This window comes from Diabrotica virgifera, chromosome 4 (genome assembly GCF_917563875.1).
Source record: "Diabrotica virgifera virgifera chromosome 4, PGI_DIABVI_V3a".
Lineage (NCBI taxonomy): Eukaryota > Metazoa > Arthropoda > Insecta > Coleoptera > Chrysomelidae > Diabrotica > Diabrotica virgifera.
Genome location: NC_065446.1, coordinates 35,565,823 through 35,593,031, shown reverse-complemented (window position 1 = coordinate 35,593,031; position 27,209 = coordinate 35,565,823). Strand labels below are relative to the sequence as shown.

At 32.4% G+C, this 27,209-nt stretch overlaps 3 protein-coding genes across 4 annotated transcripts; 2 read left to right on the top strand and 1 right to left on the bottom strand.

The window, feature by feature from the left end:
* Nucleotides 1–3,250: 3,250 nt before the first annotated feature.
* Nucleotides 3,251–4,163, bottom strand: LOC126882993 (exosome complex component RRP40). Its single transcript, XM_050648143.1, has one exon. The coding sequence runs from the start codon at nt 4,068–4,070 to the stop codon at nt 3,375–3,377; it is 696 nt and encodes a 231-aa protein (XP_050504100.1). The 5' UTR covers nt 4,071–4,163; the 3' UTR covers nt 3,251–3,374.
* A 6,742-nt stretch (nt 4,164–10,905) lies between these two features.
* Nucleotides 10,906–11,659, top strand: LOC126882994 (jupiter microtubule associated homolog 1-like). The gene has a single exon (XM_050648144.1). The coding sequence runs from the start codon at nt 11,186–11,188 to the stop codon at nt 11,492–11,494; it is 309 nt and encodes a 102-aa protein (XP_050504101.1). The 5' UTR covers nt 10,906–11,185; the 3' UTR covers nt 11,495–11,659.
* A 6,520-nt stretch (nt 11,660–18,179) lies between these two features.
* On the top strand, nt 18,180–25,966 carry LOC126882996 (60S ribosomal protein L29-like). Of its 2 annotated transcripts, XM_050648147.1 has the most exons (4): nt 18,180–18,198; nt 18,349–18,402; nt 18,455–18,519; nt 25,809–25,966. In XM_050648147.1, the coding sequence occupies exons 2-4, from the start codon at nt 18,366–18,368 to the stop codon at nt 25,926–25,928; spliced, it is 222 nt and encodes a 73-aa protein (XP_050504104.1). In that variant the 5' UTR covers nt 18,180–18,198; nt 18,349–18,365; the 3' UTR covers nt 25,929–25,966. The 2 variants fall into 2 exon arrangements, with proteins under 2 accessions (XP_050504104.1, XP_050504103.1); XM_050648146.1 differs by lacking the exon at nt 18,180–18,198 and having other exon boundaries at nt 18,229–18,402.
* The last annotated feature ends 1,243 nt before the right edge of the window (nt 25,967–27,209 follow it).

Sequence of the window (27,209 nt, the reverse complement as noted above, 5' to 3'; positions counted from 1 at the left end):
AGTAGGATAAAATGGAGATAAGACATCTATAAGCTATAGCAGGAAAAACCAAATAGGACAGAATTAGAAATGAGGCAATAAGAGAGATAAGCAAACGGGAACCAATAATGAACAAAATAATAAAGAGACAACTAAACTGGTATGGACATCTAATGAGAATGAAACCCAGTAGACTAACGAGAAAAATTCACAAAACAAGAAATACAGTGGGACTTGGATATAACGGCCTCGGTAGTTACGTCATCTCGGTTGTAACGTCAATTTTTAATAGGTCCGGAAAAACGCTATTCGATGACATTATTAAAAACCCGGATTTATCGGCTAAAAATAAAGTAACCCTCGTCTATAGCGTCATAAGATTTTACAGTGGGTTGTCCATTTTTTATTTTATGAAGAATAAGTGCAATGCGTTTCCGGCTTTGCGACACTGATCCTTCCAAGAATGTGAGAAAATCCAATTTTTCCTTCTGTGTACAATTAATTGACCTTGACAGTTCTATGAATTCTCATTTATCAGTGCCATCCTAACAGTCAAATTTTCTGTTTCAGAACAGTCTGTTTAAGAAATTTTCACTACCGTGAAATTGTGTTCGGTTCATTTTGTTTTAATTTTAATTTAGTAATAAGGTTTTTATTTTTTAATATGGCAAGTTGTAGTACTAAAAGTAAGTACTACTTTCATTTTTCTCTGCCTCTTTTATAAAGTCACTCTGATATAGCCTCATTTTTTTAATGGACCCTTCAATGACGCTATAACCAAGTTCCACTGTATCACAAAAACGAAAAAAGGCAGACCGAGGAAAAAATGGATACATGGAGTTAAAACGACTAATAATAGAAAAGAAAAAATATCATAAAAAGTATAAGATGTTCAACAATTATGATGATTTTATTATTTTTCATAACTTACGATCTGAATGTAGTACACTGAGTAAAGATTGTTATAATTTATATGTTAGAGATTCTGAATTTAGAATTAATAATGACCCAGGCACTTTTTGGAAATATATAAACAGTCGCAAAAAAAATTATGATGTACCTTGCCATTTATATTTAGGAGATGATCAAAGTAGTTCTGGGGAGGAAGCTGTGAATTTATTTGCCAAATTTTTTTCTACAGTGTTCACTGACCATAATACTACACCCCCACAATATCAATTTGAAAATGCTGGTAACATGAGTTCATGCTCTTTTAACATAAATACTATTTTTGAGAGTATTCACAATTTGGCTCCTAAACTAAATTTTGGCCCTGATGGCATTCCTAACTATCTATTAAAACAATGTGTTTGTACTATATCTAAGCCATTGTGTATACTCTTTAATAAATCTTTGCAAGAAGGGGTTTTCCCTGATTGCTGGAAACGAAGTTACGTAAAACCTATATTTAAATCTGGTTCAAAGTCAAATGTGGAACACTACAGAGCAGTTTGTACTATATCAGCAATTCCAAAATTATTAGATTATTTAGTTACTAAGCAGCTTACTTGTGAATTCAGCAGTATTCTGGTGAATGAACAACACGGTTTTGTACAGGGTAAATCTACAGTAACTTAATTTACTTCTTTATCAGAATGACATTGTTACTGCTTTGGAGAACAAATTACAAGTAGATTCCATCTATACTGATTTTTCTAAAGCACTCGATAAGGTCAATCATAATATCTTACTTGCAAAACTTACAGCATACGGTGTTTCTGGAAGTCTCTTTGATTGGATGCAAAGTTACCTGACTAATCGAAGTTTAAGTGTAAAAATAGGATGTTTTCTTTCTAATGCTTTTACAGCTACATCTGGAGTACCGCAAGGTTCCCACTGTGGCCCCCTTCTATTTAATCTGTTCTTGAATGATGTTCACTCTATTTTTACGGAAGTTAACTTTTTAATGTTTGCTGATGATGTTAAAATATATAAGACTGTCAATAATGAGGATAACATTTTTCAGTTTCAGTCACAAGTAAATGATTTTTATGAGTGGTGTGGTAGAAATGATATGGAACTTAATATTAATAAATGCTTTTTAATAACTTTTGCTAGATCCCATTCGCCTATTCACCATCAATATTTTATTAATAATACTCCTGTCACACGTGTGAACGAAATTCGGGATTTGGGTATAATATTTGATTGTAAATTAACATTTTACTCTCACATTGACCATACTGTTTCGAAAGCATTTAAGATGTTGGGTTTTGTATTGCGTTCATCAAAAGATTTGTCAATTCACACAATAAAAATCTTATATTGCAGTATCGTGAGATCAATTATTGAATATGGTTCTATTATCTGGTCACCTAGTTATGCATATCAAATCCTAAATATTGAAAAGATTCAAAACAAATTTTTACGTTTCGCAGCTTTTAAGATGGGTTTAACAGTTAGAAATTATACTTATGATAATATATTAAAGAGATTAAATTTACAAACTCTTGAACGCAGAAGAGTCATGTTGGATATTTGTTGTCTTCGCAAAATTATCTCTGGTGTTATTAACTCCGAAGAATTGATAAGTCTTGTATACTTTAATATACCTGCTAGATTGACACGAAATCCACAAATATTCAAGGAACAACGACATGCTACAAATTATGGTCAATATGCACCAATTAGTAGATTGGCCCTGTATGGAAACAAGTTTAGTCATGTAATAGATCTGTTTGGTTCTTCAGTTTCCTCTATTAAACAAGAACTCGGCGTCTTGAATTTTGAATTTAAAAAATTAAATAGATTTAACTGTTATAGTTAATTCAGTTGTTTTCATCATTTACAAATAATTTATATTCTTTTTTATTTTTTATGTTTGTGTTTTATAGTTGTAGTTTTACATGTATCTAAATTTTATATTTTCATTATTATGACAAAAGCTCTGCTTTATTGTATTTTGTATGTATTGGGTTTATCCCGTTAATAAATAAATATATAAAAAAAAAATACATAAAATAGTAGACGTGGGAAAGATTAAACGGAAAAAGTTTGAAGAAATGAAAATAATAGCACAAGACATAAAAGAGTGGAAGATGTGGGTGAATATGTAGCTAAACTAAACCCAAATCCTACACCTGAAATGGTATAAGGAAGGGGAGAAAGAAAGAATAAATAAATTTATGTATTCATATTTTGTAATTTGACGGTTTCCGAAGTAAAAGTTGAAACATTAAAAAAAATTTTTTTTCAAACAAATTGTGGCTTATTCCTAGTGACTAAGGTATTTGATTTTGGCTATTTTTATTGTGGTTAACAACTCTCTAAGTAATGATTAGTTAAATTTTGTATTTAGTTCTATAAATTTAATACCAAGATGAAACATTAAGGTATTACTACATAAGAACATAAAAAGCATACATATATTAATTATATTTTACTTAAAAATTACATTACGCTGAATCCATATTGGAGGCAGCTCTAACACTATTTGGTATTTTAAGATGCTGGTCAGTGGTTTCCAAAATTTTTACAATACTAAGAATGTCACTAGTAGTGTTAGCATTAATCCAAACTTTACCATTTACACCTACAGCTATTTCATAAGGAAACTTTCGTCCAATCATTCTCAAGAGAGGATTTTCAATATCTAAAAGCTGTTGCGCTAATACTAGAGACACATTTATATAAAATCCTTCATCTGAGAGAATTCCTAAGGGACCAGCTTTATAATACGAGTCTACGCACACTAACTCTGGCTCCATTTCTCTGTGAGCATTCAACAACCTAGCATACACAACATCTCCAACTTGTACATCAGGTTTCTGCTTTTTGGTTGCTCCTTCAAAGGCTAGTAAGGATAGGGCAGCATGCTCAGCAGTACCAATGTCTACTTTTAAAGTATCTCCTGATTTTTTAATGATCACTCCAACCACCAAATCACCTTTTTTGGGAATGTATCTTCTCCTATTTCCTTCGACCCAATATAGATTAGGTTCTTTATAGACGAGTTTTCCTGGCTGGGCAACACATAGAGTGTTTGGTTTTTCCTCATTCTGGCGAAGGCCTGGACCCAAAATTGTAACACCTCTCAAGGATTTAACATTTGCTACAACATGACCCGGAAATACAGTTTCAATTTCGGTCATTTTTACAACAAATTCTTTTTTTAATAAACATACACAAATTAATACACATTTATTACAACCTAACCTCAATTTTCAATTTAATAAACATTTTTAAAATTCAAATTATATAGCCCAGTAAATGACTGTTTTGGAGTGTAATTTTCAGTGCCACGACAGGTTTGCTTGAAAATGTCGATTTAGGTTCTATAAATTTAATTTAAATTTAAAATAAGAACTAAAAAAGGATAAAAAATGGGAGAAAACAACTTAAAATAATCTGCTATGCGGACGATGCAATAGTAATCTCTCAACTCTCAAAGTAAAGATGATTCACAACGTACCTATGCTGCACCAATTATAACAGCCAGAAAATTAAACATGTTAATTTCCCCAAAATGGATAAAATGCATGGCTATAATAGCAAATCCAATAAGTAAATTGGAGCTGGAGGGTCAGATAATAAAAAAAGAATGTGTGTGTACTTTGTACGCGCGTAAGAAGTTATACTTCTATATTATATGATTTAAACGAAATTAATATACTTTTTATTTATATTTTGTTTAAATATTAAACTAATTTATACTTACTACTTCTCAAACATTTTTATTAGAACAGTGCCAAAGATTAAAATAATAAAAGAATAAAACACACACAAACACATTAAACAAGCCACAAATGATGTCTGAACATTAATTGTCGAAAATTTTTTTAACTAAATACGTATTTTCTGAAAATACAATTATATAATAAATATACTTGTATGTATACACCGTTCTTAGGCGTCAACGCCCTTCGGTAGGGATCTATGGAGGAGTATCACCAAGCCGGAAGCCCTTATCCCTTCCCGTACCGCTCCTCCATAGGCCGATCAGACGCCAGTTTATTCCAGACCAAGCCGTAGACTCTATTGAGTTTTATACTACGGCGTTGGCCTTTTATAAATTTCATGACCCAGCTGAGGCTCGAACCAGCGACCGCAAATCGTAAATCCACTAAACTTGTCGATCGACTGAGCCCCAGCTAACTGGACCGTCAAGACCTATAAATATACTTACAATCAAAAAATGTATTAAAAAAAACAAAAAAGAAAGTTTCTATTGGGACTCGAACCAGCGCTGATAAGAGCGGTTGGTATTGGAATTCATTCGCCTTCTCCGCTTAGCCACGGACACTATGTGTCATTATTTACGAAGATCGACTAACTAAACGGATTAAACTTGTGATATTTTGATATTTTGAAAATTGATCAAATTATTTTAATTTTGAATTGAAATGATTTAGAATTGAAAAAATACAACAAAACATAGAGTAAAAAAACAATATATTAGGTGAATATTGATAGAAATTTTGATGGTAATCAAATTATATAAATAAAAGTATTACATACTATGTATTTTGGCAGATCAAATAGGTAGGTTTATACCCATGATACATTAACAATTATTACGTACCTGTTGCTTTTAAAAACTATTTAAAAGTCACTAAAATATTATAAACTTTTTTGTTTCTGTCCTCACAACAATAAAACTAATATATTATACATTTGTTTACCTTTACCTTTACCTCCAAACTACAGCTGCCAGATTGGATAATTTTTAACATGTCATTTGAACATCCAATCAGAACAAAGTTATAATGCGCATGCGCCGGGCTGATAGGTTTTAACATATAAAAAAATCACCCTCTATCGCCGGTAAAGAAGTATAACTTCACCAAGTGAGGAAGTTTAAATATCTAGGCATCACACCAGTGCCGGCGCTAGGGTATAAGGTGCCCGCCTGCAAAACTAGCACTGGCGCCCCCCTCCATCCCCACACACACACAGATACTCGTACAACCCCAACCTCGGGGATATTATGTGTGCTCTAATGGAACATTGGAACAGTGAGATCCACATGTCCGAAGATCAAACCAGTCGCACTGCGTAACCTGGAGTGGGTATCTATCTGACCCTCAAGCTATACAATCCCGTTATAATATACACCGCAGTACATAACGAATGAGGAGGTTTTGTAGGTACTGAACGCTACCGTGGATGCCCTGGGTAATGGGACATCTTCTATGGTTAAACCACCTGATTTTAGGGGTAAGGTAGCTAGAAGAGCTTTTCTCCCTATTAATGACTTGATTTTGGACTTGTGTCCTAAAATGTGTGTTTCGGGCAGCGAGACACCGACTTAAGTCCGCAAATGCCCCCGATAAATAAAGTTCGGCTACAGTTTTTTATTGGACCCATCACATGACAAAACAACTTCACTTTAACTTTTTTAAGAAATTGGCTAAGACAACTAAGATTGTTGTTTTTGGCATTTATTCTTTTTCGGCTTTTCTTTTTCGATTTGTGCCCCAGATAATTTTTTTTTGAATCCATTTTTATTTAAATTTAACTAAATAAAAATAATAATTTTAAAACGTCAAGATTATATATGCTTCTGCAGTAATGTGAAACCGTAATTTAATAATAGTGCTGAGTAGGTACTTAACAAATATAATTTTATATTAATTGAATGCAAAACTAGGTTCTTTAACTGCAGAGTCAGAGTACAACTGACAAACTATTCTGCATTATAATCACATGAAATAATACTAAATCTACTACTACTAAAAGAGCTCTAAACTCTAAACTAAACTTTACTAAAATGTTTATTTTAAATATTATGTTTTTACGGGACTAATACTTAATTTGATATTATTAGACAGGCGGCAAGAAAACAGTATCACAATCTTGTTTTACTATTTTTTTTTTAATAGACGTCATTCATTTCCTCTCATAACTGCTGATACAAAAACTTCAAGAAATTTCTCATTAAGAGCAAAGTTGTTTGGTTGAAATATGACACCTTTGACCAATAAATTATAGTACTCCATGGTAAGAATTCTATACGGCATTTCATATTTTTGTATATTTTACATGTCGTGTGATCTACAAAACTAACAAACACAGATTAGAGTATTATGGCGAATTTAAGTCACATTTAAAAAATAAATTTTTCTATTTTAGTATTTTGCATAACACCAGCAGAAAAAAGCTCATTCTGGCGCCCCTCAAACAGGGGCGCCCACCTGCAGTGCATCCCTTGCAGGCCCGTTATCGCCGGCCCTGCATCACACTATCTAGCTACGGAAAGCTCTAAACAGAAGTGGAAGATCCAGTGAATAGAGCAAACAGAGCCGCAAGTTGCCTGAATGACACAATATCGAGAAATAAAAATATCGGAAAAGAAATAAAAGGCAGAATTTACAAAACAGTCATCCAGTGGCGGCTGGTCAGAGGAGGCAAGGGAGGCTTAGCCTCCCCATAAATTTTTTGCACGTGCTACACTGTTTTGTTTACTTTGCTATTTTGCTTCGCGTTAGAGATATCGGAAAAAGTTATTTGAACAAGTTATTCCAAATAATATACTAACCCCACATACCAAATTTCATCACAAAATTCGCACTTTTAGTTTTTTCATTATTTGTAGTCAGGATCCTAAAATCGCAGAGGAGGCTGCTAGCCGGAAAATCTCACTTGCTATTGCTAATGCTCCGCGCAGCCCAGCAGCGTTTAAGCGTGGTAGTTTAAGGAGACCCGGTCTCCTTAGAGCTGCATTATCGCTTAAAGCACACGCTGCCCGGAGATTGGGCAAGGGCGGCTAATCGGCTAGCAGCCTCCTCTGCGATTTTAGGATCCTGACTACAAATAATGAAAAAAGTAAGAGTGCGAATTTTGTGATGAAATTTGTTATGTGGGATTAGAATAATATTTGGAACAACTTGTTCAAATAACTTTTTCCGATATCTGTAATGCAAAGCAAAATATCGGTAATTTACCGTGTTTTTGGATTCGCAGTAGGCCGCTTTTAGAATTAAAAAAATTCAGTTGAGTATCTTAAAAAATGTGAACTTTCAACCTGAATGGACTGCAAAACTTCAAATCTTTTTTTTTTAATATGCAGATCTATGTACTTACAGAGATAGAATTGTTAACAAATAAACGACACAAACTTTGGTAATACACTTTTACTATTAGACTAACTATTTTTAAAATGATATGATATTATGAAATTGTGAATTATGATGATATTATAAAATGTAAATAAAAATGACCAAAAAAATGGGGCCTTAAATTAGATTTTTTTGACGGATTCTTTTTGCTAGTGCAAATTTGTCTAGATATTTTACAGTTAGGTAGGTATAGCCTCCCCTATTGTAAAAATCACGAGCCGCCACTGCAGTCATCAGACCAATAATGACATACGCGGCAGAAACACGACCCGATACCACGGTTCTTAGACATTACTACGGTTGCCTAAATCGACTAACCAATGAACATTAAGGGTGAGATTACGTCACGAGAGTTTACTGTCATTTGAATCGTAATATGATTTTTTTCGAATCCTGAGAAAACCAAGTATTTTAGAAAAATTTAAACGCAGGATGCAAGATTACATTATTACCGAGGGCGGAAAGCCCCTTAGAATAAACAAGCAGACTCTATTGAATGAAATATTTGAAATTAAATATCACACTTCTCTTTTATTTTCAGCCCTGTAACTTATTAAAATAAACATTATAGAAGTTTTCAGGGACTTTCAGCCCTTGGTAATAATGTAGTCTTTCATTCTGAGTTTAAATTTTTCAAAAATATTTATTAGTTTTCTCAGGATTTGAAAAAAATTAATACAATTAAAACACATTGAGAATTTTGACATGCGTCAAAGTTTTGCATTAACTCAATGTAAAATTCTGAACTGTTGAATTCCAGCTTCCCTAATAATTATTTTACATCAAAAGACATTAGAAACTATTTGAAGAGGATTGAAATCTGTATTGGAAATAACTGTTAAAATTGGTCTACGTAATTAAACATATTCAAAAATTTTGTAAAAATGTAATACATTTTAGTTTTCAGCCCAAACTTAGGCCACACACAAAGCAATAATGTTCACATTTTTGAACTGTCAATATTTTTATTTTATCATCTATTGTTTAAAAACAGTACAGTTGATAAGATACCCTCAGTTGCGGAGAAAGGATTAATAATAAAGATTTTTTTATTCAGTCAATGGTGTGAGCACTGTCAGTTAAATAGTAACGTGTGGCCTTACTTTTACACGCATACCTATTGTGGCAAATGTATCATATTTTTCAAAATTTTGGAATGCATTTAAATCGTAGAACAATTTTAACTTTTGATTTTAATACAGATTTTAATTCTCTACAAGTATTCTCTCATGACTTTTGATGTAGAATAATTAGGGAAGCAGGAATTCAACAATTCAGAACTTTACATTGAGTTTCCTATGGCCATTTTTACGATTCGCCACCCGGTATAAGGTAAAATATGTACTATTTGTCTTATTATTTCATAATAACACAAATAATACACATATATACACAATAACACACATTCAATGATCGAAAATAATTTAAAAATATGGGAATGTAAACTCTTGTGACGTAAAGTCAAAAATATAAGTCTCCCCACCACCGTCGGACAAGACAACCGTAATAAAGTCTAATAACCGTGACCCGATACAGAGAGGACAAAAAGACTGCTCGAAACAGCGGAGATGAAAACCCTTCGAAAAATCGATGGTAAGACTCTATGTGATGACAGAGCTAGAAGTACAGGTACAGATATACGACGGAGATGCAAGGGGTGGACAACATTAATAACTGGGTGAACAGAAACAGAAGAATAGAATGGAATGACCACATAAGCCGAAGGACAACAAATAGAGTAGTAAGGACAGCGAGAGACGGTTCCTTAATAGGAAGACGATCAGTGGGAAGGTCACGAAAATAATGGAACGACAACTTAAGGCACATTGAAAAAACAGACAGTCATGTCTACACAAAAAGAAGAAGAAGAAAAAATTTAATTTCTATAATATTATTTACTTACCTTCCTGAGGACTTGGGACTTGTGCAATTGGTTGCTTTTACTTGGGGGCGAAAGTCATCCCTTCTTGGGGAGAAAAAACATACGTTCAAGATAAGTTTGGAAATTGATAAATTCTAAACAACTTTTGCTCTATAGAGTTCTTTTACTAAGTCAATACTTTTTTTCGAATTATTTGCAAGTGACAATGTTTATTTTTCAATTTGGAATTTATTCGATTTGGAATTTTACGAATAAGAACGTCCATAGACTTCATGAATACACCATTTTTCGCTTTTTTTGTAAGCAACATTTTTAAAAATATTTATTTTCGATAAAATACTTACTTTTGAGTTATTTGCGAAACTCCGTCTGAAAAGGTGTTTTTTTTTTTGTTAAAAAAGAAATATTTTTACTCGCAAAGAACTCGAAAAGTATTGTATAAAAAAAACTTTATAGAACAAAAGTTGCTTACAGGAGCGTCATTTGAAATTTTGATAGGGGGGGGCAAGCATTATATATACAATACATTTATATGCAAACATAACACAAAATTGATCTATTTTTTGTAAATTTCAGTAATTTTCAGGGTTAGGGGGGGGCAAATGCCCCCCCTGCCCCCTATCAAATGACGCCCCTGGTTGCTTAGAATTAGTTTATTTATCCATTTCCGGACTTGATTTAAAAGTTATGTTTTTTCACCCCCTAGAAGGGGTGACTTTCACCCCCCCCAATTAAAAGCAACCAACGGCACAAGTCCAACTTTGAAGTCGATGGTAAGGGGTAAGTAAAACCTATTATAAATCCAAATTTTCAAGGAATTCGGTGGTCACTAAAAATTACATGGTATTGCCGTATTTAACGTTTATTTCCTGGGCTATTACTCTCCATGCAAAGTAGATCATGTTCAGATTATTGTTGGTTGCATAAATTTGGGCGTATTAAAAATATCCGGGTTCAGAGTTCAAAGTTTTATATAATCTTTATTTTCTGATTAGTGTAATGTTTTTTAAATTACCATATCAGGTTAAATACAGTTTAACCGTCCTCTGATATTCGGACTTCCGTAAAATGACGATTTTTTTTCACCAGATTTAAAAAAATGTAAGCTTTCTGAAAACTCGTTTAAGACAGTTGACATTTAGAATTTAGAAACAAAGTCGGTAGTTTTGTATGCGGGCGGGCAAGCAGTAAAATCCGGTAATAACTAGTTTAAAACTGTAAAAAGGAGAGCCCAGAAAAAATCAGTTTTAGTTTTACATCAGTTACAATGAGTTCTACAGGTATTTACAGCGGTTTAAATGAAAATTCCAGAAACTCCAGTAGGGTCTTAAGACCGCCTGGCGGGGGCCATACAGATTTATTTGGTGATGCTGCTAACGACTCCAAACCGTCACGAAGAGACCATGGAAGAAATGCTTCTTCCATTTTAGAGGGAACAAACAGTCCAACTACATCCCCAACGACTCCAACAAAGACTGTAGTAGCACCTCCACCAGTGCCACAAGCCAAGGAACCTGTTCCTCAACAACCAAAAGGCCGGGTTCCACCTGGAGGTTTTTCTTCCGGACTTTGGTGAATTATATTTGACATTTTATATTTAAATGTGTTATGACTGCATGTTACCTCTTTACATCTAATTTTTGACTTGATTATTATAAAACTAATTATGTTTTAACGCGTACTGGTAATTTATACTGTAGCATTTTTTTAAATTTATAAATAAAGCATTTTGTCTGTGTAACATTTATTTTCATTGGCAAGGATAATTGAGGTCGTTATCCAAGGGTACAAATGATGCAGGTAGGTATTTTCTCTTTTTCTTTGTATCGAAAGTGGTCTAAATGGTAAATTGTATGTAGTGAAAGTCACTTATAAATGTGTAAATGCATTGTTTTAACATTTAAATGTCAAAGGATTGTTAAAGGAGTTGTTATATATTACAATTTATATTTAGATCCAGATACACAAGAGTTAGGAATAGTTCTTTGTACAACTAACAAAAATCAGTAAAAAATAACATTATTTAAAAATCCTACAAAAAGTTACATGTTTGGTATTTTTTACATCATAACTAAATATAAATGTTACACCTACACAGTCATAAAATATAAATAAAAAAATACAAAAACAAAATGATGAAAATGACATGACAAGGCCACAAGGCTCAAATACAACCCTAAAGGCAAAATTACACGGTTCACTTTTGTCTTTCAATTTGGACGAAGCAACCAAATTGATCCATAAAGTGAATCTCAACTGAATGTCGTCTTTCAATCGCATGAACGTGTAAAAAAAGGGGCGGAGTCCCGTCCCATGTATCCGACGATACGTTGATCCGAATGTATAGGGCTTTTCATCGATTGTCATTTGTTTCGAGCTTCTGTCATAAATTGTATAATCTGTGTATAATATTAATATACACGGATTATACGACATATGACAGAAGCTCGAAACAAATGACTGTGAATGAAAAGCCCTATTCTCATTCGAATCAGAATATTTTCGCTCCGAATTTCATCCGAAATTTTTACTACGTTTCCGACATCGGATAAAGATGAAATTATTTGAACTTTTTCCGATAAAACGGAACGTTTTGTAATTGTAACGTAACCTCATTTTATTTCTGTGCATTCAATTTATTCAAACACGGATTTGAATCGAAGAAGTTATGTTCGTAAAGTTAATAAAACCATCATATCTGTTTCTTTTAATTCGCAAAAACAAACCAAAACGTACAATGCGGCCAAGAAGATACATATAAGTTCGTGAAATATTTAAGCAAAGAAAGTCACAAAGGGCTTTTAATAATTTATTGCAGGAAATGAAGCTAAATTAATGATGTTAATAAATATTTCAACTCTTCCATAGTTTCTTGCATCTCCTCCATCTGTGTACCGTGGGGAGACTGCTCCTTTTTTCGGTAGAAATCGTCAAATTTCGGTAGATTTCATTTTTTGCTTCTTTTGCTGTCACATATTGCAAAAAAATGATACTTTAGGTACGAGTATTCAAAAATAAACTACATTCATCATCATATAATGATCAATAATCACCATTCATCATAAAAATCATTCAAAGTTCAAAATCGGTATACCTTAAAACAATGTATTTGCTCGGCTTTCTAGGTATTATAGAGCAATTTTCTTCATTTTTTTTAATCCAAAGTAACTCGAGTAGAGACGTCTAACTAACACAATACTAAATATCAAGGATGCTTTAGTTTTGTTATAAGGAATTAATTTATTTATAATAAAATAAAACTACATATTTTTTCCTCTTGTAGACTTTTTAAAAAAACTTATCACACGTGTACCTATTAACGTTCAAAATACAAATACATAATCTTATTTGAAAGCTGTATAATTGTTTAAACAAGTTAAAAAATTTTGTTATAATAAATAATAGTTGTAAGTTATTAACATTTAAAAATTACTGCAAAAATAAGGTTTTTTTGCAATTAATCTCCAATTGTTTATGTATTTCAAATTAGAAACTATTAAGATCTAGAATATTTATTTGAAACATTTTTCTCTAAAATTTACAAGGAATGTTTTATAGGCAAAAACATGATTTTTACACTTTATAATCGTTTAAAAACAAAACAATGTTGGATATTGAAGCAATTGAGAACGAGAAAATTTTTTAATGTTCTTTAGTTATGTCGAAATACTCTAAGTTAAAAAGGTGCAAAATAAATTTCTCCTGTTTTAAGATTTTAATAAAAATACTATTTTTAGTTTGGAATTATCTTCTATATCAAAATAAGCTACAATCCTTCAGTATTCACTATTCAGATTCAGGTAGATGCATTTTACTCCCAAAATCATAATATAAAAGAACAAAGGACTGGTCATAAAATTGATATCGGTAAATCCGTATCTGGTTCGCACATTGTGTCACAAGTTAGTAAAAGCAATTCACGAATTCTTGAAAATTGACTAAACTTTGTAGCCAAATCTATCCGCTAAAAAAAATTTTCTATTTTTGATTTTTCGGTAGAAAAAAAATCGGCAGATTAATTTGAAAATTAAGAATTTTGATATGCAATCCAAACCACGTGATTTTTAATGACAGGACGCATGGCAGACAATTCAGCGTTGCCAGAGTTGTTACAATTGTACCAATTTGATACAATTAACAACCAAACTTTTGATACTAAAGTCTCCTAAAGTAAAAACCTAAAATTTTGTTACATAAGAAATTTGCTTCAAGTAATATTAAACGACGTTTTTTTAAGTTTTTGTACAAAATATGTTGGTTTAGTACTTTGTGTCACTATTCCAGTCATTCCGGTGCATTTACAAAAATTTCTCTGGCAACACTGCACACAAGCGATTTTATTGGATACTTTATTAAAATTTCAAATTTAAAATACAATGTGGTATTACTAGGTACCTAAAATAATAAAATATATATTACCCCGATGATTTTACCTAAAATCTATTTTAGGGATTCTCAATATTATTTTTTATTAAACTTATAAAACATAAAATTTGTTAACCCAGCTTTCTTCAATCTTCCAAATTACTTGTAGACTTTCATGGAAAAATAAACGTTATTATTATTATTACTTAGTTAAAACTTTTTAACTACTTATTAAAGTTTATTGACGTAAGCAATATTTTTTACTATGTTACAGAAGTATTTAGCAATACTTACACGGACATAAAATACCTTCAATGTATTGCATGCCAGCCGCCAGCATATTGGAATAGTTTGACAGATCGTTGGATTCCCTATGACAGGTATTCGGTAGATCTACCGAAAAATCGGTAGCTGTGGCATCACTGCATTTGACCACGGATAGTTGACAGTTTATACCAATTTTTGTATCCGATAATCGCAACCATCTGCTACTACGAAAAGAGACGATTTTCGTATGTCGGAAATCGGATACATGGGACTCCGCCCTTCTGTAAATACAAGAATTGAACATTGAACCCATTGAACGATTCACTTTTACAATCAGTCGTGCGCGCCACAGTTTCTAGAAATAGCCGTATTTGAACGAAAAGTATTTAGATTTAAGATTTAACATTTACCTACCTACCTCACCTACCTACTATTTTCATACACAATGGTTTTCAAATTTATGAAATTACAAGACGGACGAATATAAAAACCGAGGCTGTCGTGGAAATGCTAATTAGGTTTGTTCCAACATGAACTTTTGGACGGTCCAGAAACCGTCACGAAACTACTTGTACCGTTTGTTGTGCGCATGTTCGTAATTGTATCGCCCAGTTATCGTCCCATGACGGTAATCATATATTTGTTATTTTTGTTGGTGACAGCTTGTGTGCTTTTAGTCGATCAAAGGCTCAAAAACTTTAAAGAATTAAATCCTAGTGCGCAAGTCAGTCCAACCAGCACATTATGCATTTGCCCGATTACTGAAATGATCATCACGAAACCGTCACCGAAAGATCACAATTCTTGTTGGAACAGTGGGAAGGACGATCCGATGACGATCATATTTTTGTTGGAACGGATTTTGTTTACTGCGCAGAAGCGTTACCGTTTCGTGACGGTTCTCGGTCGTGTTGGAACAAAATCGCTAAATGAAGATGATATGGGCCATTTCACGAACATACGCCTGTTTTGGATTACTTCGACAACGAATATTTTACTGTGCAACATTAGACAACTCAATACAAAAAAGAATGTGTGTGTACTTTGTACGCACGTAAGAAGTTATACTTCTATTATATGATTTAAACGAAATTAATATACTTTTTATTTATATTTTGTTTAAATATTAAACTAATTTATACTTACTACTTCTCAAACATTTTTATTAGAACAGTGCCAAAAATTAAAATAATAAAAGAATAAAACACACACAAACACATTAAACAAGCCACAAATGATGTCTGAACATTAATTGTCGAAATTTTTTTTAACTAAATACGTATTTTCTGAAAATACAATTATATAATAAATATACTTACAATCATAAAATGTATTAAAAAAAAAACAAAAAAGAAAGTTTCTATTGGGACTCGAACCAGCGCTGATAAGAGCGGTTGGTATTGGAAGTCATTCGCCTTCTCCGCTTAGCCACGGACACTATGTGTCATTATTTACGAAGATCGACTAACTAAACGGATTAAACTTGTGATATTTTGATATTTTGAAAATTGATCAAATTATTTTAATTTTGAATTGAAATGATTTAGAATTGAAAAAATACAACAAAACATAGAGTAAAAAACAATATATTAGGTGAATATTGATAGAAATTTTGATGGTACCCAGCTAGCAAGATAACGTTACATTAACGTTAAATTTAGGTTTTTTTGTATTGTTACGTAACATCTATCAAACAATGACGTTACTGATACGAAATTTTAGTACGTATATTATACGTATGAATTTATTCGTTTCTGAAACGTGGCTCTTTGGTAGGTTTTAATGCGTATGAATTTATTCGTCTCTAACACGTGGCTTTTTGGTAGGTATAGACACGTATAAGATCAAGATCTCGTTTGAGATTGCAGCGCCATCGCGTATTTATTTCGAACCTTTCATGAATACCTAACCTTACATTTCCGTGATTAAAATCGTGTTTGTTTTTATGGAGTATGGAGTTTTGTCAAAAAAATCGATTATTGTTGTGTGCCGTGCCTCAATGTGATCCTTGGATAAAGCGTACCTAATAGTACTTAATTTATCGTTTCATTCTTTCCCTAAATAGGATAAACAAAATAGAATTCTATTCAATGACAGTTTAGTTGAAAAACGAAATGTATGGAAATATCTTCTAAAAATGGGGAAGCAGCCTAGTCCTTATATGAAAGTGTGCAGTTTACGAATGAAGATTACTTCAAGCACAGAATTTATTTTGTGCTTCAAGGGTATGTTTATGTATTGTAATATAAAGTAGCTATTAATATTTTTGTCTGGTTCTCTCACATAAAAGTCAAATATAATAAATGTTTATTTCAAAATATTTAATAAATGTGTCAGCATCATGTATGTGGTTTTATTTACATAATAATTTTAAGTCCTATTTATGTAAATATCATTTATACCGAAAATTCTCCTAAAAAGTCACTTTTTTGTGACGTTAAAAAGATTACGTAGAAATAACGTAAATTTGTTACGTAACATCGCTGTGACTTTTATACGTATATTTTAGGTAAAATTTGATGTAACTTTTGTCGTAACTTCTCCCAAAATGTTGACGTTTGTTTGACGTTATATATACGAACACTGTTAGCTGGGTAATCAAATTATATAAATAAAAGTATTACATACTATGTATTTTGGCAGATCAAATAGGTAGGTTTATATCCATGATACATTAACAATTATTACGTACCTGTTGCTTTTAAAAACTATTTAAAAGTCACTACAATATTATAAACTTTTTTGTTTCTGTCCTCACAACAATAAAACTAATATATTATACATTTGTTTACCTTTACCTTTACCTCCAAACCACAGCTGCCATATCGGATAATTTTTGACATGTCATTTGAACATCCAATCAGAACAAAGTTATAATGCGCATGCGCCGGGCTGATAGGTTTTAACATATAAAAAAATCACCCTCTATCGCCGGTAAAGAAGTATAACTTCAAAAAATTTGATCAAACTAGACTGATAGTGAGAGCACAGATTTTTAGGCCCGGTCTTTTCACCTCCGAATAACTATTTATTAGGAAGTTTATCCGGCAGATTACATGTAAATCTGTCAAATAAACCTCCGAATAACTTTTATTCGGAGGTGAAAAGACCGGGTCTTAGAATTTCAAAAAAACTGCAATTGTGACGTCACTTTGACGTACTTCCGGAGTTTGCTCAAACTGTTTGATCAAATTATTTGATGGTGGGACGCGGTCTTTATAATACCCATGATCGCACCTACCATACATGGCATACATGTACCATAAGACGGCATTTCCTTCTTTTTAGATAATTTTTTATGCAACTCCTAAAGGCATGACTTCATTCGACGACATCTTTCGAAGAATATGTGTTGAACAGTTCACTTTCCAGATACCGTGTAAAAAAATAAATAAATAAAATAAATATATAGCATTCACTTCTGTTCCATTCAACCAAAGTGAATTCAATTCGGTTGAACCGTGTAATTTCGCCTTAATAGTTTTCTTCTTTATTAATTTGACGTATATAGCCTGTGTGTATAGCAGTGACAGCCACTACTTATCATTACTGAGATTGTACTTTGTAGAAGGCCAATCTGACAGGCAGAAGATGGAAAAATATTCCAACTTTCTTCTGACATTTGACAGTTAAAGTAAAACTGAGGAGGTAAATAAATTTAAATTAATATTTTTTTTATTCCTAACATCCATTAATCTCTATATTTCTGAAGTAAAAAAAATACTTTTAAAACATTTTTGCAACATTCTGTCAATTATATTTTTGATTTGTATCCACTGAAACATTTCATATTTCTAGGTTCTACCTATCCAGCAATGGCCAAGTCAAAGAATCACACAAATCATAACCAAAGTAAGTAAACCAAACATTGTTTCAAACTTTTTTTGAAAGTTAATTTTTTTAGATCGCAAAGCTCACCGTAATGGAATAAAAAAACCAAAACAGTTTCGCCATGAATCAACCTTAGGGGTAAGTAAAAAAGTTCACTTTTGAAACTAATAGGATTTAGTACAATCAACTACCTAAAGTTAAAGTAGTATTTTATGGATAGTGTGCCAATAAAAATAAGCTTACAGAAGCCAAAAAAAGAGATTGCTTAAAAAACTATTGTTTTACTTTTGTTAACTTTTAACTATGGGCTATGGTGTACGCAGTACACCAGTTGCACTAAATGGGCGACCATGTCTGATAAGCACTGGTTGAGCATGTGTCCGTCTGCCTAACCTATCTCTGATGTGTCAGCTATAAGCTACAACAGTTCTAAATTGATTACTGCAGAGATATGTAGACTGATGGTTGAAAAAAATCCATACCAGTGGTGTATGTAATACACCAAGCACCTAGCAAAGTAAATAGCATTATTAATGTATAGTAATGTATGTTACAAAAGCTAGACATTCTACAGACTATTGTTTTATATACACTCACCGGCACGAAAAACGGGCACCCCACAAAATGGGTTATTTTTGATGGCTTGTATTTCCTAAACCTGTTGTCCACGATTGCAAAAGTTCTGCGAACTTTCAAAAGTGAGGCAACAGTGCGTCGGTAATTTGACACTGACAGTGACGTTTATACTATCAAAAACAATTATCTTTATACACATAGGCGCGATATGTTGCCAAGTCAGTGACGTTTGATTTCTTGTTATAAAAATTGATTTTTAGTAGTTCCAATGTGACACAAAGTCTAGGCACGGGATAAAAAAGTTTATTTGAAGAAAGTGTATTTTTTTGTCTTTCTTAATGGTGGTACAGGCTCCTTTTCTCATTATTTTATTTAGTTATAGAGTAATTTCCACATACTAACATATTTCTGAAATTAGGCTCTGTACTGGCATTTTTTATTATATTACGAATATGTGTGCCAAATATCTCAACAAAATATTCAAAATTAGAGCCGCAATCTTGGAACGCGTTTGTTGCTACCTGTTTTTATTTATTTATTTATTTATTTATTTCTACGGTAGAACCATTTACAAAATACAAAAACAAAAAAAAAAAAAAATAGAATAAGTAAGATCATGTATAAAAAACAATGAATATAAGACAATTAACCAATAAAATTTGTAAAATAACACAGTACATATATCAAATCACAGTTAGAAAATGAAAAATATCACATATTTAACTCATTAAATTCTCAAGTTGCCTCTTCAAGTCATTAATGCCTAGACAGAATGGATCAAGTTTCATGTCATTGCAAAAACTGAGCATTCTCGACAAGGGAAAATGACGAGAATACTCAGTTCTATGAAAAGGAATATGAAAGAGTGCAGTGTGTCGAGTTCTATGAATTGTATTGAAGTACACATTATCCAACAACGAGGGACAATTAATATCATTGTTTAGAAGTTTAAATAAAAACAACATATCAGCTCTCAACCTGCGGTTCTTCAGTGTAGCAATGTTAAATTGAGACATTATTGCAGAATAATCTATGACAAAATTTTCAGTATTTCTTATATTAGTATGTGCTTTATAAGCCAAAGATCTTAGAAACTTCCGCTGAACGCTCTCCAATCCATCAATGTAGACTTGATGAAATGGAGACCAAACAACAGAGCAGTATTCAAGTCCTGAGCGCACTAGAGAGCAGTATAGTAATTTGAATACAGTAGGTGAGAGATCATGACTGTTGCGATAAATAAACCCAAGATTGCGAAATCCTGTTTCCTTAATTTTAAGATAATGGCTTCTAAATGTCAATGCACAATCCAATAATACACCCAAATCTTTAATCTCAGTAACTGAATTCAAGAGTACATCATTAAGAACATATCTATTAGCTGTTAGATTATTATACGACCAAATGAAATACAAGAACATTTAGTCGGGTTTAGGCTTAAACCATTTTGTTTCGACCATAAACATATATTATTAACATCATCTTGCAGGAGATCTTTATCTGATATATCCTGTATGTAACGAAATAACTTAAGATCATCAGCAAATAGTAGAAAGTGTGAGTTGTTGATAGCCTTACCAATATCGTTAACGAACAAGTTAAAGAGCAAGGGACCACAATGAGACCCTTGTGGGACACCAGAACAACAATGGAACTCTTTAGAAACATAATTGTTGATACGAACTTGTTGTGTACGACCCATCAAAAAGTTTTTAATCCAATTAACAATGGGTTCACCAAAGCCAGATGCACGAAGTTTATGAACCAACAGGTTATGATTAACCCTGTCAAATGCCTTTGAGAAATCAGTATAAATGCTGTCGACCTGAATCTTATTCTCAAATGCACCCAACAAGTATTGTTGGTAGTTGACAAGGTTTGTTACAGTTGACTTTCCGTTAGAAAAACCATGTTGCTCATCAATAATTATGTTTCGGCAAGCCCAGGTAAGACCCATCGATACCAATTTATCTAGAAGTTTTGGGATTGCTGATTGAATAGTTATACCTCTATAATTATTTACACACTCGCGATTGCCAGATTTATGGATAGGTGTAAGAAAACTATTTTTCCAATAATGTGGAAATATAGATGATGATAATGATAAATTAAAAATTTGTTGTAAAGGGTTACAAAGGGAAAACACACAGTTCTTAATAAGTGCTGCAGGTATACCATCAGGCCCTGAAGAATATGTAGTTTTTAAACTCATAATTCCCTCAAAAACATCAGTCAGACTAAATTCCAGAGTTTGGATATCAACACTGTAGTCTAATTCAAAGTTAGGTAAATTATACTCACTATCATTATATGTACCCGAAAAATAATTGGCAAATAGATTGACTATCTCCTCACCACACTGAGCTATTACATCCCCACCTTCATTAGACATCACATTAGGATAAGTGTTAGACCCACGTGTAGCATTAACATATCTCCAAAAAGAGCGGGGATTGCTTGAAAGATTTGCTTGAATATTCTCTAAATAGTTTTTATAACATACTGCTTGTAATGATTTACATCTTTCCCTTAGCACTGAAAATTCCTCATATGAGTTGCCTGATGCTTTAAAATTCCGGTGAGCTATTTTTTTCTGTATGACAAGTTCAATCAATTCTCGTGAGAACCAAACAGGAAAGTTCAATGATTTAAACCGATTGACAGGAACAAACATACTGATGGCGTCATATAAAACATGGTAAAAATTATCTATGCAGCAATTAATATCTGATACATCTAATACCTCATTCCAAGGAATTGATGCTAAATGTTCATTTAAAACCTGATAATTACATTTTTTAAAATCATGATAAAAGACATCATATTTAAGAAACAAATTTAAATTAGCTGCTGGTAACAATATAGTATAAGCTGAATGATGCTGAGAAGTATTCAATAGAATATCAGTAGAAATCGACACAACTGCATCCCTCTGCGTACAGAAAACTAGATCTAAAAATGTATCATTAAGGTTAGGCAAAGTATTTACTTGTGACATATTAAGAAAATTGTAGCAAGTACAAATAATATTTGATTGTTGATCGCTATTGTTTGCTCTTAACTTAAGTGATTTTTTTAATATGTTATAGCCTTGTTCTTTAACAATATCGCTGTAATAATATTGTTGCTAGACAGGTAAATTTTCATTGTATACCAGGTGTACCAATCAAAATGTGTTTTTTTCTAAAAGTTCGGAACAACCTGTGGAATATTCTAGCATTTATAAAATTCTGAAATTAAAACCCAAGGTTCAGGTTTTCTTAACATTCTGCATTTTGATTCATTCGCTTATGGGGGATGATAAAAGTTAGGTACTTTCCCAACTAGCCCTGTACTTCATCAATTCAGGGTGTTTCTAAATAAATGCAACAAACTTTAACCTTTTCAGTGCGGAGCGGCTGAGAGGATTTGCATCCCGTCGCTGCGGCGCTAATAGACATCTCCCGCAGTGAAGCAAATATTTTTGACTTTTAGGTTACAGTTGACTTAATTGTCGGAATTCTATCGTTTGTTATACGTACTTTATTATTTTATTTCAACTATTTATTGCCAATTCTAGAACTATTATAATTTATTTATTTTATTTTACGGGCAAGCCCAATTCTACAAAAATACATAGTGTACAGAAAAAAAACAATAACATAATATAATATAAAAAACAGACATACAGAAATATAAATATAATATTAGAAGTAAATATGTACTATGAAATAATATAAAACGAAGTTAACAAATTACAGACGCTTCACTCAAATATTGATCCCATGTAAATTTCTTTTAAAACGACTGATGGAGTTGTCGAACAGTTGTAAATTGTAAAGGGAGTTTGCTAAATTCAAGACTCTGGGTACGAACGAAAAAAGTGAATAATTAAACCTGTGGAATGGTACATAAAATGTTCGCACTTGTCTAGTGGTGCGAGGTGGTACAAACAGTGCGATCTTATTAAGTAGTTGAGAACAACTGCATATACCATTTAAGATCTTGAATAATAGCAAAAGGTCCCTTTGTTTTCTCCTGCTTGCAAGAGAAGGGACCTGCAGTTGATGCTGCCATACAGCGTAATCTTGATAGGTATGAAGCTTAAAAGCAATGTAACGGAAGAAACTATTTTGGACTTGTTCAAGTTTCCTAATGTAGACCAAGTAGTGTGGGGACCACACTGAAAAACAATACTCGAGGTGAGACCTGACCAAAGAGAAGTAAAGAACTCTAATACTGGATATGTTTGTAAAATCACGAGTTGTTCTTTTTACAAAACCCAGCATTTTCATAGATGTTTGAATGACATTGATGATGTGAGTATTGAAACAAAGAGAGTTTTCCAGTGTAATCCCCAAGTCCTTGATTTTATTAACAGTGTTGAGCAATTGGCCATCAATGTAATAGTTTGATAATATTGGGTGGTGAGTACGGTTAAAGTTAATTACATGACATTTGATTGAATTAAGGTTCATACCGTTAAGTGAACACCATGCAGAGAGGTTATTCAGTTCTGATTGCAATATGGCAGCATCATAATGATTTTTTATAACTTTATATATATAATAAATATATATAAAGTATATATATAATAAATAATGTAGTAAAACAAATGATAGGGTTCATTTGTTCTTAGGGTTCTTCCAATTCCGCCATCAAATAATATTTACCCCTTTTTGGTGGCGGTGGCATGATGTAATGCTTATTACCATTATTTTTGATTTCAAACAAAACGTAATAATTAGCGACAATATTCACTTTACGGTACCAACGCATTCGCAATACTAAACACCTTCTCAGTTACCCCTCCTACTCATCCCGCTCGAGGCACTTTAGGTGGGCGGTTCACGCCCATTCACTCAGAAAATATCTGATGAGATTATATTTTGTTTACGTTATATTTTGTCTATACGCAAATAATCGCTAACCGCAGCAAAGCGATTAGCCCTGTGCGCATATATGCGTTTCCCGCACATCTCGTGCACTACTGAAATTATGCAAATATGCGGTTCCCGCAGTCAAAGGGCTAAGGGGTAATTCTTCATGAAAAAATAATGACTCTGCTTTATAAACATATGTATGCAAATGCTTCGTTTCTGAGATACGGGATGTTGAATTTTTTCTTACAAACTGACGATTTATTTATTGCTCTAAAACCGGTTGAGATGTGCAAATGAAATTTGGTAGGTTTTAAGAGGTAGTTATTGCACATTTTTTGACGTACAATTAAAAATTTTATATGCATCATTGACGTGCATACGGGTAACATGACCGGGTAGTATGACCCGTATGCACGCCAATAGTGAATATAAAATTTTTAATTGTACGTCAAAAAATGCGCAATAATTTTCTCTTAAAAACTACCAAATTTCATTTGCATACCTCAACCGGTTTTAGAGCAATTAGTAAATTGTCAATTTGTAAGAAAAAATTCAACATCCCGTATCTCGGAAACGAAGCATTTGCGTACATATCTTTATAAAGCAAAGAGTTATTATTTTTTCAAGCAGAATTACCCTTTAAATTTGTCGCACTTATTCAGAAACACCCTGAATTGATGAAGTACAGGGCCAGTTGTTAAAGTACCTAACTTTTTTATTATACCACATAAGCGAATGAATCAAAAAGCAGAATGTTAAGAAAATCTGAGGCTATAGTTGGGTTTTAATTTCAGTATTTTATAAATGCTAGGATATTACACAGGATGTTCCGAACTTTTAGAAAAAAACATAGTTTGATTGGTACACCCGGTATACAATGACAATTTCCTGTCTAGCAACAATATTATTACAAATATATTGCTAAAGAACAAGGCTATAACATATTAAAAAAATCACTTAAACCGGACAACAGGTTTAGGAAACACGAACCATCAAAAATGACCAATTTTTTGGGGTGCCTGTTTTTCGTGCCGGTGAGTGTAGATTTTCCAAAAGTTTATGTACTACTTTTTATATTTTTACTCTTTATTTTGTACAATACATGTACATATTAAAAATACCTAGTTGTGGCTTTTTTTACGTATTTACTCGTTGGTGTACAGAATACACTGTACTCACCCATACGTCTGCGTCTTTCTAATACCTCGTAACCCCAAAATCACGATTGTTCAGGAGACAAGAAAACCTATTACTTTTCATACTCTCGGCAATGGGGATAAGAGCTACTAGAAACCCATTTAATATAAGTAATGAAGTACGGCTTACAAGATTTTTTGAACATGCGAGTTTAGTTTTACATTATACAAATCTGCAAATACCGCATTTTCCAATTTTTGTGGGTTACGATGTATTAAAACGACACAGACGATATATCTTTTTATTGTTGCTATTCAGAACTGTTTGTTTATGTTCCATTAATGTTCTGTAAAAGTACTCAGTAGGATCAAACCCTACTGTTCACATATTTATACTTTCTTTCTTATATTTTTATTTTACTTGTAAGTGGAAAAATCTGGACTTTTGCAAACTTGTTGATTGTTGATCTACGTCTCTCTTTATCTCTGGGTTTTTTTACAGATTGTTTGTTAGAATCTCTCTTTGTAATAATTATTGTAGTAGATAAACAGTTAAATATCCAAACCTCATAAGTCAAAATCTACAACTTTTGAGGAGAGCGAAAAAACTTCGCTGCTTAGTACATGTTTTTTCTTTCTCTTCTTTCTTTTCTGTTGAAAAGTATGTTTTGGCATGTTTTTTTTTTCAGGGTAATAAATAAATACTGTGAAAGGAAAAACATGTACTTAGCAGCAACGTTTTTTCGCTCTCCTGAAAAGTTGTAGATTTTGACTGGTTTTGGTATTTAACCATCAATATATGTATATTTTTTTTATTATACATTGATTAATTCATATAATTTTTTGTTTTTAGATGGATGCCAAATTCTTAAAAAACCAAAGGTTCTCTAAGAGGCACAATCTTAGCGCCAAGCAACAACTTAAGCGTGCAAATGAAAGGAAAACAGAGCGCGATAATAAAGGAAAGAAATAGGTGTAACATTACTTAGTAATAAAATTTTCTAAAACAAATTTGTTTTAATTAAAATTATCATAATTCTCTTTGTCAATATTCCTAATTACATTTCTCGATGAAAGCTCTATAATCATAGCTGTATTAATCCCCTTCACAGATAGAATAGAATAGAATACTTTATTGGTATAGCTTTACAGCTGCCATCATAAAGATGGATATACACGTCAGATATACAACACAATATAGTCACAGACACATAATCAAATACCTATACATACACTTAAATTTTAGATTTAACATAATGTACATTGATAAATATGAAAATTATTAATATTAGACAGAACTCATAACAGCAATCTAGTTGCTAAGTATTCTTCTACACTGTAGAATGCATGTTTACATAGTATACTTTTCACAATTCTTTTGAATTTCACCGGATGCAAAGATCTAACTTCATTTGGAAGATGATTATATAGCCTGACCCCCACATAATCTGTGGACTTCTCAAATTTGGATAGTTTGTGACCAACAGTAACAAACTGATTGGCATTCCTAGTTGAGTATGCATGTAAATCAGAATTTCTCTTGAATGAATGTAAATTATGCTTAATATACAATATGGATTTCAAGATATATATGGAAGGCAACGGTAAGATATTGTTATTAATGAAAACTTGCTTACAAGTATGCCCAAAAGGAATATTGAAGATAAGTCTAATAATTCTCTTCTGTTTAATAAACACTGTGTCTGATTTTGTGGAATTACCCCATAACGTAACATTATAAGTAAGGTGACAATAAACCAAAGAATAATATACATTAATGAGAGTTTTAATACTGAGTGTTCTCTTCAACTGTACTAAAGCATAGAATGAACAATTTAGTTTCTTATTAACATATTCAACGTGAACATCCCAACTCATAAACTGGTCCAAGAATACACCTAAAAATTTTATGTTTGGAATATTTACAATTTCAGGAATAGACACAACTGGCATATTTCGTTTGCATCTAAAATGTATATACGATGTTTTATCAATATTCAGTTGTAGCAAGTTTTGTGTACACCATGTTTGGAATAATCTGATAACCCTTGACACTCTATTTTGAAGCTCTACGTATGTATGTGCTGATACAATCACAGATGAGTCATCTGCGTACATTACAATGTGGTCATGAGTAATATGATCGGGTAGGTCATTGACAAAAATAAGAAATAGCAGTGGTCCCAACACAGATCCCTGCGGCACTCCTACATCTACACTGAAGATGTCTGACCTTTCCTTGTTTAATTCAACA

Excerpts from the sequence above, each read along its gene's own strand:
- LOC126882993 (XM_050648143.1), bottom strand. The coding sequence starts at position 4,070 with ATGACCGAAATTGAAACTGTATTTCCGGGTCATGTTGTAGCAAATGTT.
- LOC126882994 (XM_050648144.1), top strand. The coding sequence starts at position 11,186 with ATGAGTTCTACAGGTATTTACAGCGGTTTAAATGAAAATTCCAGAAAC.
- LOC126882996 (XM_050648147.1), top strand. The coding sequence starts at position 18,366 with ATGGCCAAGTCAAAGAATCACACAAATCATAACCAAA. Across the intron at positions 18,403-18,454 it reads TCACACAAATCATAACCAAA|ATCGCAAAGCTCACCGTAAT; the intron begins GTAAGTAAACCA and ends TAATTTTTTTAG. Across the intron at positions 18,520-25,808 it reads GCCATGAATCAACCTTAGGG|ATGGATGCCAAATTCTTAAA; the intron begins GTAAGTAAAAAA and ends TTTTGTTTTTAG.